The 15651-nt window shown below is 43.2% G+C and overlaps 1 protein-coding gene across 1 annotated transcript; it reads right to left on the minus strand.

Annotated features, from left to right (window-relative positions):
• Nucleotides 1–1282: 1282 nt before the first annotated feature.
• pigx (phosphatidylinositol glycan anchor biosynthesis, class X) lies at nt 1283–15619 on the minus strand. The gene is made up of 6 exons (XM_055645957.1): nt 15465–15619; nt 10792–10870; nt 8743–8875; nt 7878–8091; nt 6381–6481; nt 1283–2118 (listed from the first exon to the last, which is right to left on the minus strand). Exons 1-6 carry the CDS (start codon nt 15553–15555, stop codon nt 1975–1977), a joined length of 762 nt encoding a protein of 253 aa, XP_055501932.1. The 5' UTR covers nt 15556–15619; the 3' UTR covers nt 1283–1974.
• Nucleotides 15620–15651: the final 32 nt, after the last annotated feature.

Genomic DNA, 15651 nt, shown 5'->3' on the forward strand with positions numbered 1-15651 from the left:
ATGTACTGCTGACACCTTGCATCATGTTAGTGACAACTGAAGATGGAACATGAATTGAGCAGACTGGATTCATTTATTTCTTGATAATACCTGGCTGGGCACTTCTGATGCTGTAGATAAGAAAGACAGCCAACGCAGATAATTTGTGGTGGAATACAATTCTGATGTGGCCCTTGACCCAGCATGCTTAGAGTTAAACCATTGGAAGTGTCTTAAAATTATTCGATGTGGCATCCTGATGAAACAATACAGGATGTTCTCAGTATGGTTACAGCACGTTGAGTCATAGAGTTATACACTGCGGCAATGGTGAAGTAAAATAATTGCATCTTTCCAAGATAAGCTTTCCAGTCAACCACAAAAATTCATATTTATTCATCAACTATTTATGGAGCAGGTCGCCCATGGAAGGAATGTAACTTGAACTCATCACCACTGCTCAGTTTGGGTCTGTTTTTCATAACCAAGGAACAAAACCAAGGTAATTCTCAGTCAGATGCTGCCTGACCCACTGTTACTCTGGCATGTTCTGTCCCTTTTTGTAAACCAGCATCTGCAGTTCCTAGTTTCTACTACTTGTTTCCACTATTCTAAATATATGTTGGGGAATTATTCTCGTATTCAGAACAATATATATCCCTCATAAAACATTACTGGATGGATGGAATGGAATACTTTATTGTCACATGTGACAGGGCACAGTGAAATTCTTTGCTTGCATACCCAATGTATAGAAATAGTGGCAACCTACGGCACAAAGTTACAAAGTACGCCAGCTCCTTTTGTTCTCTTCCCCCCCCCCCCACAGCGATTCACCCTCGCCACATTCTCCACGTTCATCCAGGAGGCATCGAGACCGCGACACCTCGATATAATGAGGCCTGAAACAACAGCTTGTTTTTTTTTAAATCACATTATCAGTTGTAAGAGCATCCATGTGCAACTTGGCTCGACATTACAAGAAGAATCACATTTCAAAAGTACTTCAATAGTTATCAAATGTTTTGAGGGGTCTTTAAATCATGATGGTTTGTCTGGAAATGGAACTTTATCCCAATCTAATGATTCCATGATGACTTCCTGAGAAAAGTTAGATGAATTTGAGGTCCACAAGCTTCCACAAACAGAGGTTACAGTCCAGTAAGTACAAGCTGTGCAATCTCCATAAAGAAATCTCAAGGCCAACACACTTCTTGAATTCAGAAACCCATCAGCAGCAGGCCTGTTTTCCCACAAAAATTGAGGGATTTTATGATTAGTATAAATTATTTAATAATATGGATATTTTGAGACAAATACATTGTCTGAGAGAATGGTGGAAGTGTATTTGCCTGTAATATTCAGAACACCTGTATAAATTCTCAAAAGGAATACTTACAGTCTGGGGATAGAGCTCCAATTTTGCTAGAGGTTGGACTTACTATTCATAGTATTTTTGCTCAAAATCATAGCCAATGAAAAATAGAGCAAGGGAGAGTAAAGTTATATAAACTGGTACGTACACAACTGTAAGCGCATTTGTAGAAAAAAGCGATTACAATGTGGTACGTACAATTCCTCAATTTTGTACACCCATTGGGGAATCTTCTCAATGGAAGCAGAAGTCAGACAAGTCTGAGGAAGGGGTTTGACCCGAAACGTCATCATATTCCCTTTCTCCAGAGATGCCGCCCGACCCACCAAGTTACTCCAGCATTTTGCGTCTATCTTTGGTGTAAACGAACATCTGCAGTTTGTTGTAACCTACACATTTTATATTCTAAATTGTTCCTGTAATGAAATGCAGCCAGGCTTGTTCCAAGTACAGAAAAATGTGTCATCACAAAAGACGCAAATATCTCGGAGGTCATTAAACTACAGTATCTATGACAACCATTACTTTCATGGCCAAATCCACAGTAATCCAGTTGAAACCATTCCAGTAATAGCCAGGATGGTACCTTCACCTTTTAATAGCTGTCCATTGCTTTTATGTTAGGATTCAAACTGGCCATGTTTCCATACAACTTTCAAAAGTAGAGTGCAGCACAAAATGGTAGCCAGTAATGTTGCAGCAGTAACAATCAATGCATGCTTCTTCTGCCCAACAGGAACCTGCAGTGTTAAGATTTCTCCAACCTGCAAAGAGACAGTATTTAGATATTGTAATGTCGACAAAGAAGCAATTCTGCAGTTTGTTAATCAGTTAATTGGAAGCAATCACTTAATTGTACTGCATATCCATTCTCACAAATCTCAAATTCTATTATTTTCTGCTGATAATATCTGCCGATATGTTTAGTGCAAGACAATCTATTTGTTTTTGACACAACTGCAAACTATGTGCATTAAGTTTACTGTACAAAAAGTTTACAATACAAAAATAATTTTTCAAATTAGAATTCCCTATAAGGAGTTTTATTTGATGGGAGCAGAAGTCAGAATTTCAGGCACGATGCGTGATGTTCATAATTTTTTAAGGGAAGTTGAGACCTGCAAATCTGGGGCAGCACGATAATATCTGCCGAGATGTTTAGTATCTATACCATGAGGCAGGGCAAATATGGTCCAGTCTACCGCTATACTGGTATTTTATCCAACAGAATGATTAAAAAGTAGAAGTATAAAACTTTAATATCAAGAGTCAAGTCAAGAGTCAAGAACGTTTTATTGTCATATGTCCAGGACAGGACAATGAAATTCTTACTTGCTGCAGGACAACAGAATATGTAAACATTGTATATAACGGGGGGAAAAAAAAGAAAAGTTCAATAAATAACAAATATAGTGCAAATAACAAATAATAATATAGTATTTTGCAGTTCGGAGCTCATAGCTTATTCGTTGTGTTTAATAGCCTGATGGCTGTGGGGAAGAAGCTGTTCCTGAACCTGGACGTTACAGTCTTCAGGCTCCTGTACCTTCTTCCTGATGGCAGTGGTGTGATAAGTGTGTGGCCAGGATGGTGTGGGTCCTTGATGATTTTGGCTGCCTTTTTGAGGCAGCGACTACGGTAGATCCCTTCGACGGTGGGGAGGTCAAAGCCGGTGATGGACTGGGCAGTGGTCACAACTTTTTGTAGTCTTTTTAGCTCAAGTTGCCGAACCAGGCCACGATGCAACCAGTCAGAATGCTCTCTACCGAGCACCTGAAGAAGTTTAGGAGAATCCTCTTCAACATGCCGAATCTCCGTAATCTTCTCAGGAAGTAGAGTCGCTGATGTGCCTTCTTTACAATTGCATTGGTGTGCTGTGTGCTGGAAAGATCTTGCAAGCCCAGGAATTTGAAATTATTGACCCTCTCCACCATCATCCCATTGATATAAGCAGGATTGTGGGTCCTCATCCTTCCCCTACTAAAGTCCACAATCAATTCCTTGGTCTTACTGATGTTGAGAGCCAGGTTGTTGTGCTGGCACCATTTGGTCAGTCGGTCGATCTCACTTCTATAATCTGACACGTCCCCATCTGTGATTCGTCCAACCACAGTGGTGTCATCGGCGAACTTGATGATGGAGTTCGCACTATGACCGGCTACGCAGTCATGGGTATAGAGTGAGTAAAGCATCTACCGTTGACCTGTTGTGGTGGTATGCAAACTGTACTTGGTCGAGGTTCTTGTCGAGGTAGGAGTTGATATGCGCCATAACCAACCTCTCAAAGCACTTCATCACCACAGATGTTAGTGCCACTGGTCGATAGTCATTGAGGCACGTCACCTTGCTCTTCTTAGGCACCGGTATTATTGATGCCCTCTTAAAGCAGGTGGGAACTTCAGATCTCAGAAGTGAGAGGTTGAAAATGTCTGCAAAAACTCCCGCCAGTTGGTCTGTACAGGTCTTGAGAATTCGACCGGGTATACCATCAGGTCCAGGCGCTTTCCGAGGGTTCACCCCCCCTGAAGGATCTTCTGGCATCGGCATCTGAGACTATGACACCGTCAAGGCAAATAGGGACTCGGGAAGGCACATCAGCGTTCTCCCTATCAAACCGTGCGTAGAACGTATTGAGCTCATCAGGGAGTGATGCTCTGCTGTCGTTTGAGCCGCCTCCTGATTATGCCTTGTAGGATGTGATGGCATTCAAGGCCCGTCACAGTTGCCGAACATCAGTCTCATCCTCCAGCTTGGAGCAGAAGTCCCTTTTGGCCTTTTTGATGGCCTTACCAAGGTCATATCTGGACTTCTTATAGACCTCTGCATTGCCAAACCTGAATGCCCGGGATCTGGACTTCAGAAGAATGCGGATCTCATGGTTTATCCAAGGCTTCTGGTTAGAAAACACTTGGAAGGTTTTTGTTGGAACGCAGTCCTCCACACATTTCCTTATGAAGTCTGTAACGACTATGGCGTATTCATTCAGGTCCGTTGCCGAGTCCCTGAACATTGCCCAGTCTACAGACTCCAAGCAGTCCTGGAGTTGTTCCTCTGCCTCCCCAAACCAGCTCTGTACAGTCCTCACCTCTGGGGGTGCTTTCTTCAGTTGCTGCCTCTATGCAGGAAGAAGCAGCACCGCTGAATGGTCAGATTTTCCGAAGTGAGGGCGAGGGATATTACTAAATGTTAAATGGTCAGCTCGACATAGATTACAAGACCTACACCAAACCCAAACCAATTAGGAGCAGACAAGGGCATTTGATCCAATTTGTGATCCCAGCTACAAAGACAGATGTGTACAGCAATTCGTTCTTCCCACGCACAATTAAAGCATGGAATAATCTCCACCCTACTATAGTTACCCAACCAGATGCAACTAAATTTAAAGTAGCTCTTTCTTCCCAATAACCCTTTCTGGCTTAAGCCCTCCCTTCACCACCTACAGTTTAAATTCCATTTGGAATATTTTGGAGGACCAAGAAACCAAGAACCAAGATAGAACGATTGGCGTCTTTGATGGTGGTGTAGCAGTGGTCAAGGGTATTTGATCCTCTGGTGCTGCAGGAGACATGTTGGTGGAAGTTAGGGAGCCATTTCTTCAGGTTGGCTTTGTTGAATTCCCCGGCTATGGTGGTAAACGCCTCATGGTAAGCCGTCTGGTGCTTGTTGACCACGGCGTGCAGCTCCTCCAGTGCCAGACGGACAACTGCCTGGGGTGGGATGTAGACCGCGGTCAGGACGATGGAGGTGAATTCCCTCGCTAGGTAGAAGGGACAGCACATCACCGCCAGATGTTCGAGGTGTGGAGAGCAGGAGTTGGATAGGACTGCCATGTCTGAGCACCACGAAGAGTTGACCATGAGGCAGACGCCCCCTCCTCTCCCTTTCCCAGATGCCTGCGTACGGTCCATACGGTGGATGGAGAATCCTTCAGGCTGGACCGCTGAGTCTGGGGAGCAGGGGGTGAGCCATGTCTCTGTGAAACAGAACACGGAGCCTTCCCTCATCTCCCTTTGGTAAAGCAGCCTTGACCTTAAGTCCTCAACTTTGTTTTCCAGTGACTGTCCGTTGGCCAGTAGGATGGTAGGGAGAGGGGGCCGAAGTCCCCAACGCTTCAGTCTTACTTGTAGTCCTGCCCGACGACCACGTTTCCGTACTCCATGAAACCCTCCTCGGTGTTTAAAGGTACGGTACTTGCGAGTCTCCGCGAGGTCGGGGATTCCCCTGAGACCGTTGCTGCTGGGAGATCCTGCCCGACGGCTTCAATTCAGGACTCCATGAAGGCCTCCCCGAGGTTTACAGGTACAGTACCTACTGTACCTGCGCCCCTCCGATCGGGGATTCCCTTACAGTCGCTAACTTTGGCCGTTCAGAGCAGCGCTAATGCATGTAAATGCATTAGCAGCTCGCTACTTACATAATTGATTTCTGCAGATTCTTTGATACAGGTGAGCTCAGAAACACTATATTTGAAGATTTTCTGTTGTGCCGCTGGCAAAATGTCACCGCAGGTAGGTGCCATCTTAGAGGAGAAAGGAGAGGAGATTGATGTGAACCAGGTACATATCTGGATATTGCTGTGAACCCGGTACATATCTCCAGTAAGTATCCTATCTGTAGGAAGGAACTCCAGATGCTGGTTTAAACCAAAATAGACACAAATCGAGTTTACCACCAAATATGTTAAAAGTTCCATTATAAATAATTTAGAATTTAATTCAGCAAATGTGAACAGATAGCTTAATGAGACAACAGTGTTTCAAGAATCTCTGCATGTTCTCAACACCAAAAGGACTGAATGAAGAAATACCATGAATAGATGGACCCGACAATCTATAAGATAAGCCATAAAAGCAATATCATTTTGAATTGTGAAATTAAAAAAAATATTATTGCTCACACGATACATGCCATAAAATTTGGAACATTTCTATTCTAGAGGGCCAATAGAAAATACATTCTCACGGAAATTACAGGTTCATCAATGAGATTCAGTGAGTAATAATTAAAGATGTTATCAACTTACATTCTGATAGGTAACATTCACCCATCGTAAGGTACTGGGGCTTTTCAATGAGCATGGAAGCTCCGACACACTGGGGTTCCAACTTGCCTGCACCAGATCATCTGAGAGACGAGAGAATTCATGAGCTTGTACATAAGGCCTCAAAATACCAGAATTATAAAATGAGTATTTGATTTACTTTGAGCAAACAGTATATCAAAGGTAAGATGAGTCCTAAAATAGTTGAGACCAAAACGCATGATTTTATGTTGAGTGTAAAGGAAAGCTTATAAGAGGAATAAGAGCCAGAGGCTTTAAGTATAGTGAGTAATTTGAAATGACTCTAAATTGCAACACTCTAATAATAGGACTGGGGAATGACCAATGGAAACCTAGCTTGCCTCCAATGGAAACCAAGCTTAACTGGATCTTTACAGTCCAGTTAGTCTAACATCAGTGGTATGGAAAAATTGGTATTAAAGGGCCTGTTCCACTTGGGCATTATTTGCGTGTCACGCAGGTGGCCCGCGAAGATTTTGTGAATCCTGAAATCCTGGGGCACCGCATGCGCCCACTCGTCACTGCCTACGGCACCACGCGCTATGCACGCATCACCTGCGTGTCACGACGCGCATGTGACGCTTAATTTATGTCGCGTCAAGCGTCATGACGCGTAAATGACGCACAAATAATGCCCAAGTGGGACAGGCCCTTCAAGATAAAATTTCCCACAAATTCAGATTTAGATAAAATCGTTGGAAGTCACCAATATAGTTTCATCTGCTGCTGCAAGCATCCATATTTGGACCACATAACATATACTAAAATTAGAAACAAATCAAGCAGATGTTAAAAAAGACTTTGACAAAGTACTCCATAAATTATTAGACAAAGGTAAATTGTAAGCAGGGTATAGCAGAGATACAAAGGAGTGAATTTTGATCATTGTCTCTACAACGCTGGAGGTTGTGACAAGACCTGATAGATGTACATAGATAGGGCAAACATAGTTAGGCAGAGGTAGGTGGACAGTCAGAATCTTATTGGCAGGAATGAAAAATCAAATACTAGAGGGCATCGCTTTAAGGTGAGAGAGGCAAAGTTTAAAGAAGATTTACTGGACAAGTTTACAGTCGTTGGTGAGCGCCTGGAACACACTGCCGAGGGTGGTGGTTGATGTAGACACGATAGTGCACATTCCAAACTATCCTTGAGCCAAGTGGCCAGAGAGATCATCTGAAGGTAGGTCGACCACATTTCTGCAGCTCTGTAATTAAATACTGGCCAGAAAGAACAAGGACATAAGATTTTGTTCCCTGAAAGAATGTTAGTATTTCAGTAAGAGTTTGAAAACAATTTGGATGTTGAATTGTCTCCAATACTAATACCAGCTTTATGTTCCAGAATGTTTTTAGCCGAAATTAAATTCCCCCAGTTGGATTTGTACAAATGCCTCAGGATTGCCAGATGAGTAATTTTAACATCGAGGTCTACCCCTCACAAATAATTATTTGTTACCTCTCTGGCAGTGAATCATCAAGCGTGGATTTGTGAGGATCACCAATGTATTTGTTTCCTCCACATCAGTTGGACGATGGTATCGTACATGCACTGGGACTTTGCCAGTAAAATGCCCAGGGTTGCTGGTGTTGGGATTGAGGTAGATGATAACCATGTGTGCAGTTGATAAATATTCTGGAGCTTCAATGTCGATCCCCTTCTGAACAAATATCTGCACAGCAATCACAAACATTAAAAAACAACATTTTGAGTATGTTGTACTGAGAAGGAACAGTTCTCCTGCTCAGAAGAAGATGATCAGGTGGTAATTTGCAGTCCAGCAATGATCATATCCCAATGGTGCCAGACTAGAAAGTTTAATTCTGTATTACCACATGCGTGTCATTCCTACATCACCACCAAAACACAGGTTCAGATCAATAGTAAACCTCAATAAACATCAGCCATGAAATTGAGTGGCATAAGGTCTAAATAAATTCAAGGTTTCCTCTAGAACCCGACATTAAAATATGAAAACTTTGTATGACTTATTACTGAAATTGTATTTGAGATACATTCTTGGAACCTAATTTTTAATTTTTCAACATTAGGTCTGGAAATAATTGATGTGACTGTGAAATACATATTACACAGCAGAAGCTGAAGGTGATCTTGCCCAATGGTAATATTGCAGTTCTGTTCTGTCCACTGCAGTGTTGCACTTAAAAATTAATTGTGTTGTTAACATTCTTAGAACATATGCCACTCCCTTGCCATTATACTTTATACTCTCATAAGGACAATGTGTATACAACTAACTCAGGGGTCACAATACTCATATTTATGTTCAGTACTGATAGATTAAAGATTACATATCTCGTACCTTTGCACCATGTTCATGTAGTGACGCAACCTCATATGGATCTACATAAAGCCCTCGGGGTAATTGCTCCTCGATCATAATGCAGCAGTCAGGGTGGGCACCATCACCAAGCCGAACGTCTATCACAAGCTCTCTATAAAGTAGAAAACCAATTAATTACAATGAAACTCATCAACACATGTCCAAAATTAAACATGAGAACAGGGCATGAAATATTATTTTGTTATATTTCATTCATGTAATTGTAATTCTTTGACCCAGTGATATAAAGATATCGTGAAATACTAAACCATGCAAATCACGTGGCTGTGTGGGAGACAGAGAGAACAGAAAATATCACAGTGGTACTCATTATTAATCAAGTCTCTTACATGTAGCCTACACAACCACATGAAAGCTAAAGTTATATCAGGATGGCTTTTGGACTGTGGAGCTCATTACTGCCGTACTCTTTCCTACAAGATTTTACTGGCTCTTTATCCACTGTTTAAAAGATATCATGGATCCAATGCCAATGCCAAGTGAATTTTGTCTTAATTACAAGTTCTACAAACGTAAAGATACAAGTGCAGATCCCACTGACTGAGAAATAGATTTATATGTCTTTCAAGATTTCAGGAGCTTCTAAGGGGTAGTATAGTGGCACACAGCTCTAGCGACCTGGGTTTGATCCTGGCCTCTGTTGCCTTCTGTGGGGAGTTTATGCACTTGGCCTTTGTTATCGACTGATTTGCTATCTGCTACTGGTGAGGTCTTGCCTGTACCCCATCATAGTTTGAAAACAAATGCGCACATGCATTTTGAGGGACGAGTCTTGGTCTGCTCAAATGTGTGGATCAGTTCCCAGACCACTTGTTTTAAGTGGTTTCCTGATTTACGTTGTTTTAATAGACAGGAACACCTTGTAACTTCAAAACTAACTGGTGTTGGTAACTTTCAATGGAAATAGTTTGTTTGCTTAATATAATTTCTTTCCACGTATTTAAACATTTTGATAGGTTTATTGATGAGCGTTAATAATTTTAGAATATATTTGTGTTTTTCTTGGTGATGGTAGGGCATGGGGAGAAATTGGACACAAGGGAGAAAGCCTTAGTGGTATCCATGTTGTTGTAATCCACGACATGCCTTTTCTCTTGTAGATAACAAGAAATGTGTATATGTTTGTCTGTTCTCCATTTGTCCTCTCAGGTAATCGGACTGGCTCCGGTACCCACCTCGCGGCACAGCCTGCCTGCGGTGCACATGCCGTTGGGTCTGCAAGATTGTCTGTTTGCTTTTGTTTGCAGGGATGCCCACTGATATCCGCTCCAGCGAGTTTATGAGGGGCTGTTCCAGGTGTTGCATGCTGGCCTTGCTACATTTACATTGGACGCGGGGGGCTGTGAGGACATCATCTCTATCGCCCGGCTCAAGCTGGCCCATGTGGACATGAACAGGTGGTCCACCGGCCGATCCCGCTGTACCAGTGGTGCTTGTTTCACCCGGTGGTGGTTCTGGGTAGTCAAACCCTCGTGATTGGCTGGAGGAGTCTCATGAGCGCAGGTGTTCTATTGGCAGTTTTCTTTTGCTGATAACTGTCAGTAACTGTCAGTCTAGTGCCCACACTTGTGGGAGCCACATTGTAAATTTGGTTGTCTTATCAACTCTCGTTGGCTCGTTGTTTTGTTAAAATAAAACAATTCAAACCAACTTACCATCTCCGACTTGCCAAAATATCTATATTAAGTAGGTGGTAGAAAAATGAAAATCAACAAAACTTGAACATTTTTTACTTGTGTCCAATAACCATTGAAATTCATTCCACACACTAACCCCTGCTGTTTCAACCAAACGCATCTAATTGAATACCAAATTGTAAAACTCATATGAGCTTACTCTACGGAGCAATTTATTTATATCCGTCCTTATAGTTTTAGGCTTTAAAATTATGTTGGATTACCCAAAGTTTTTTTTAATTTTACAAATGTACTTAAAACATAGGATGCAAGTACACATTAACTGTGTGGCAAGGACATTTAAAAATAGCTATATTGTTACAATACATACCGGTGAAATCCATTCTTGACAATACTTCTGTTCAGACTCACTGATTGTAGCCAGGATTCAGAGGTCAAGTGATTTCCACCTGCAGAAACAACAGTATATGCAGGATATTACAGCACAACAAGAATCCATTCACAGCTTCAGTCAGTATTCAACACATGTAATTCAACAAGAAATAATTTTCGAATTTAATATATTCCAAGCACAAGAATTCAGTTTCTGGAGGTTCCCTATCTACAATCCCTTCTCCCGGTACCCACAATAGTACTACTAAATTTTAAACACGCTTCAAATATCTTAGATCTCCAGGAAAAGCATATAGAGCAAAAACAACAGAATGGTGGCAGGACGGTTTATTAAACCATTAAAAGGCAATTAAAGTTCTAAAAGTAGGCTTGATAAAGGAGAGCAAAATGTTACACATCCTATAGTGTTTTTCACAATTTCAGATATCCCATATTGTTTTGCTACCAATTAACAACTTGAAAGTCAGCTATGGCTCAATTTATAACAGACTTGTTTACAAATGAAACACAAGGTTGGCACTCCAGTGAAGGAATACTGCACAGGATGGAGGTATCATCTTTTGGAAGAAGCATTTAAACGATGTCCATCTACTTCTGGGTGCGTGTCAGACTCTCTTGTCAGGAGCAGTGTGAATATTTACTCACAACCTATCATCCTTTGCTTGACTGTTGACCATGTTCTGCTATACTTTCAGGTCTTGCTTCATTTTCTAAGGAACCAAAGCAGCCTAGGATGGCTAAGAGCGCAGGACGTTGTCCTGAGGACACCTTTCAAGAACTAAAGCCATCTTCCTTGAGTGGTGTGTGGCTTCAGTCGGTAGAGTATACATTTACTTTCACTAACTACAGTTTTGCCAAGGTTCAAATGCTCAAAAATTCTGCCTTGATGTCAAGGTCCGTCTCACGCTCAACTCTTCAGCTCTGCACTGTCTATATCATGGGTGTGATAATGAATAGATTTTACAAGTGAAACCAGAAGTGACTAGGTTATTGATGAATAAGTGCAGCTTGATGTCACTGCTTTTGGCACATTTGCTGTCAAAAGATTGTTTTAAATTTTTGAAGATAAGAACAATACCACATTTCTCCATCATAAAATATTCAGACTTCCCTGCAGTCATCCTCACTAATGATCATCACTGAAATGAAACCAAAATGCTCCCAATTGTGACAATCTACTGGTCAATTCAAGTCAATTTTATTTCAATAGCACATTTAAAAACAACTCTCGTTTACCAAAGGTCTTTACATTGGTGCAGGTACGAACGTGCTACAAAAGTGGTACATAGATCAACAATACATACGTAGATACATACATACAGCGCTCCCTCAGAGGACTTCAAGAAAGGCTTGAGAGTAGAAATAAGTTTTAAGTGTAGACTTAAAAGAGTCGATGGAGGGGGCAATTCTGATGGGAAGAGGGATGCTGTTCCATAGTCTAGGAGCTGCAACCGCAAAAGCACGGACGCCCCTGAGCTTATGCCTAGATGGTCAGTAACCCCAAGTCGGCCGATCTGAGGGACATGGAGGCGGTATGGTGGGTAAGCAGATTTTTGATGTAGGTGGGGGCAAGCCCGTTAAGGGCTTTGTATACAGAAAGAAGGAGCTTGAAATTGATTCGGAACCACACAGGGAGCCAGTGGAGAGAGGCCAGAATTGGGGTGATGTGGTCCTTTTTCGGGTGCCCGTCAGGTGTCCCGCTGCGACGTTTTGGACCAATTGCAGGCGGGACAGGGATGATTGGCTGATGCCAGTGTAAAAGGAGTTGCAGTAATCCAGGCGGGAGGAGATAAATGAGTGGATGATCTTTTTGGGGTCGTCAACTTGGAGGAATTGTTTTATTTTAGCTATCGTCCGAAGCTGGAAGAAGTTAGCTTTTACCACGGCATTGACTTGTTTATCAAATTTCAACGTGGAGGCAAATATCACGCCAAGGTTTTTGACGTGAGGTTTGAGTAATGGGGTAAGGCTTCCAAGGCTGCCTGCTATCATTTTGATTGAGTCCGAGTAGGATGACCTCAGACTTACTCTCGTTTAGTTGGAGGAAGTTCTGGTGTCAGCACTTAAATAAAAACCGTCGGCCCCATCTTAACTTTGTGGCTATCAGTCCAAAAGTAACAAAGGTCTAGACTGGATGTGATGGTTCACTAATAAAAATGATAATCCAGAGGCAAAGTGCAGCAACATTCATGGTGGTGGAAATATGCAGATTTAATGTAGTGTAGGTATATGGTCCAAGGCTCAACCATATAAAAAAAATAAGTGATAACAGATTGCGAACAATCAAGTGCTTCAGATATTTAAGGGTTAACAACAGAAAACGTGATCTGCTAACAGTTCCTGGTGTGAACTAAAGTTAAAGGCTTTGATTCCTAACAACTTATTTGGAAGAAATTTCTGCTTTTCCAGATATCAAGCAATGTGTCAATTTAGAGTCAATGAAGGTGTCAAAATTTGAAAGCAGTGGCTTAGAGCTCAGTATCTATGTACATGCAAAAACGTGCACTGTGCTTTGCACAGGAGCAGGACCTAGATAAGAAATAGTTGCGAGATAAAGATGATGTAACCAGATTCAACACTTTTCATGATCTCATGATATCCCAAATTTTTAACAACCAAAAAATACCTTTGCAGTGTCGCAATTGCAACAAAGCATTTTCCTCCCTGCAGATAGACACAAAATGCTGGAGTAACTCAGCGGGACCGCAACTCATTTCCTCACTGCAAGCAGGTTCTTATAGAACACAGAAAACCACAGCATATCAACTACAGGCCCTTTGGCTCACAATGTCTGTGCCAAACATGATGCAAAGATCTACCATTATCTGTCTGTACATAATCCAAAATCCTCCATTCCCTGCATATTCATAAGCGTATCCAAAAGTCTCTTGAATCATGTATGCCTGTACCACCACCCCAGTAGAATGTTCCATTTAGCCTTGTCTTGGCCTCTACAACTGTCTGTGGCAATGAATTCCACATATTCACCATCCTTTGGCTAAATATATTTCTCATCTCTTTTCTAAAAGTACATTCTTTTATTTTGATGCTGTACCCTCTGGTCTTAGATTATCCCACTGGTGGAAACATCCTCTCCACATCCACTCTATCCAGGTCTTTCACTAGTTGCTAGGATTCAATGAGATTTGGGGGAGTGAATCACCCCGTGTGTGGGTCGGGGGGTTGAATCACCCCTGTGTGGTGGTGGGGGTCGGAGGGGGGGGGGGGGGGGTGAATTACCCCATGTGTCTTGTGTGGGTCGGGGTCTGGGGGTCGGGTGGGTGAATCACCCCGGTGTAGGGGTCGGGGTCCGGTGCTGGTGCAGCGCGGTCAGTGATTCTGGGTGGGCGGAGGGACGAGGCTATCCACAACTCTGCTGCAGCTGACAGGGACATTGTGTGGAGCGGGGCCAGGTGTCCGCTGCCCAGAGCTGCGGCCCCGCTCCACCCAGCCCCGTGTGTGCGCTGCCGACCCACAGCCCGTCACAGCGCGGCCGTACAGGGGGAGACGGGCGGAGGGCGGTCGTGGCCGGACAGCATTGACCCCGGGGGGGAGAGTGGGGGCTGTCCCGAGGTGCTCCTTCGGCCACTTACACCTTGGTGCTCGGGTTCAGAGGACTCAGTCACCCTCGAGCCCGGGCTGTCGTGGGCCGGGACTTGCCCTCAATCCGCCGGCACGCTGCTCTTTCGCAAGTCAGTGAGCAGCAGTGATTTTGGCGGTTTTCTCTCAGTTATCCCAATTTCCACAATTTTTTACAGCGCAAAAATTGACCATTTTGGCGTTTTTTAACAGGTAAGAACGTACGTGTTTCGTGTGTTACTAGTGTGTGCCGGAAGCTGCCTTGTACTCCAGAAGGATTGAGCTACTCCATGTCATGCCCTTTGACCTTACGTGCAACCCCCCCCTATATTCTAGTCCTCCCGAAACGAATGCTAACATTAACATTTCTTACTCCCGATTCAACATGCAAATTAACCTGATGGGAATCCTGCACCAGCACCCCTGTCCATCTACACCTCCAATTTAACCCTCCACTCAACTCCTGCCACTCCACGTTATTAAATGAACTGCTGAAGAAAGCACACATCATAGTTCTCTTGATCTGGGAATTGTGCTACGAGACTAGAAATTGGTAGGTATCCCTTTTGCCTGGGAAGTGGGAAAGCATCTACAAATCAGTTCAGATGAAGCTACCAAAACATCTCTCCTCAGCGGTCTTACAACCCGTGAGTGTTATTTAAAATGTAGATGTCCAGCATTTAATATACACGAGCAGGACCACAGGCCGACCACGCAATATTGAAGGCGCAGCAAGTTAGTCAGCCCACCCCATTGATAGATTCACTGACTGATCGGCAAGCATGAATTCCAAATACAACGAACTCCAAGGACAACGAAGATAGACACCTATCGAGTCGAGATTCTTCTTCAGACTCGACCCGAAATGTCACCCATGCCTTCACTCCAGAGATGCTGCCTGTCCCACTGAGTTACTCCAGCATTCTGTGTCTATCTTCGGTGTAAACAAGCATCTGCAGTTCCTTCCTGCACAAGGACAACGGATGCAGGGATCGCTAGAACATATTTCATTACAGGCGGCAGGCCGAGCCCCCTCCATCAGCCAAGGCGAGAACATTTTCATGTCCTTACCCTGAGCAACACCCATGCAACCACATGCGACCAGCAGCAGCAGCAGCAACCAAAGATCATAGAGCAACGCCGCCGCCCCACGCACATCCATCGCATCGTCCGCCTCCTCTAGTAACCAAGGTCCGCCTCAGCAGAGGGCCTGAATGCGCAGCTGTCCTGATCTTTGCCTGAGAGCATTTCAATCAAA

The sequence above is a fragment of the Leucoraja erinacea genome, chromosome 14 (genome assembly GCF_028641065.1).
Source record: "Leucoraja erinacea ecotype New England chromosome 14, Leri_hhj_1, whole genome shotgun sequence".
Taxonomy (NCBI): Eukaryota; Metazoa; Chordata; class Chondrichthyes; order Rajiformes; family Rajidae; genus Leucoraja; species Leucoraja erinaceus.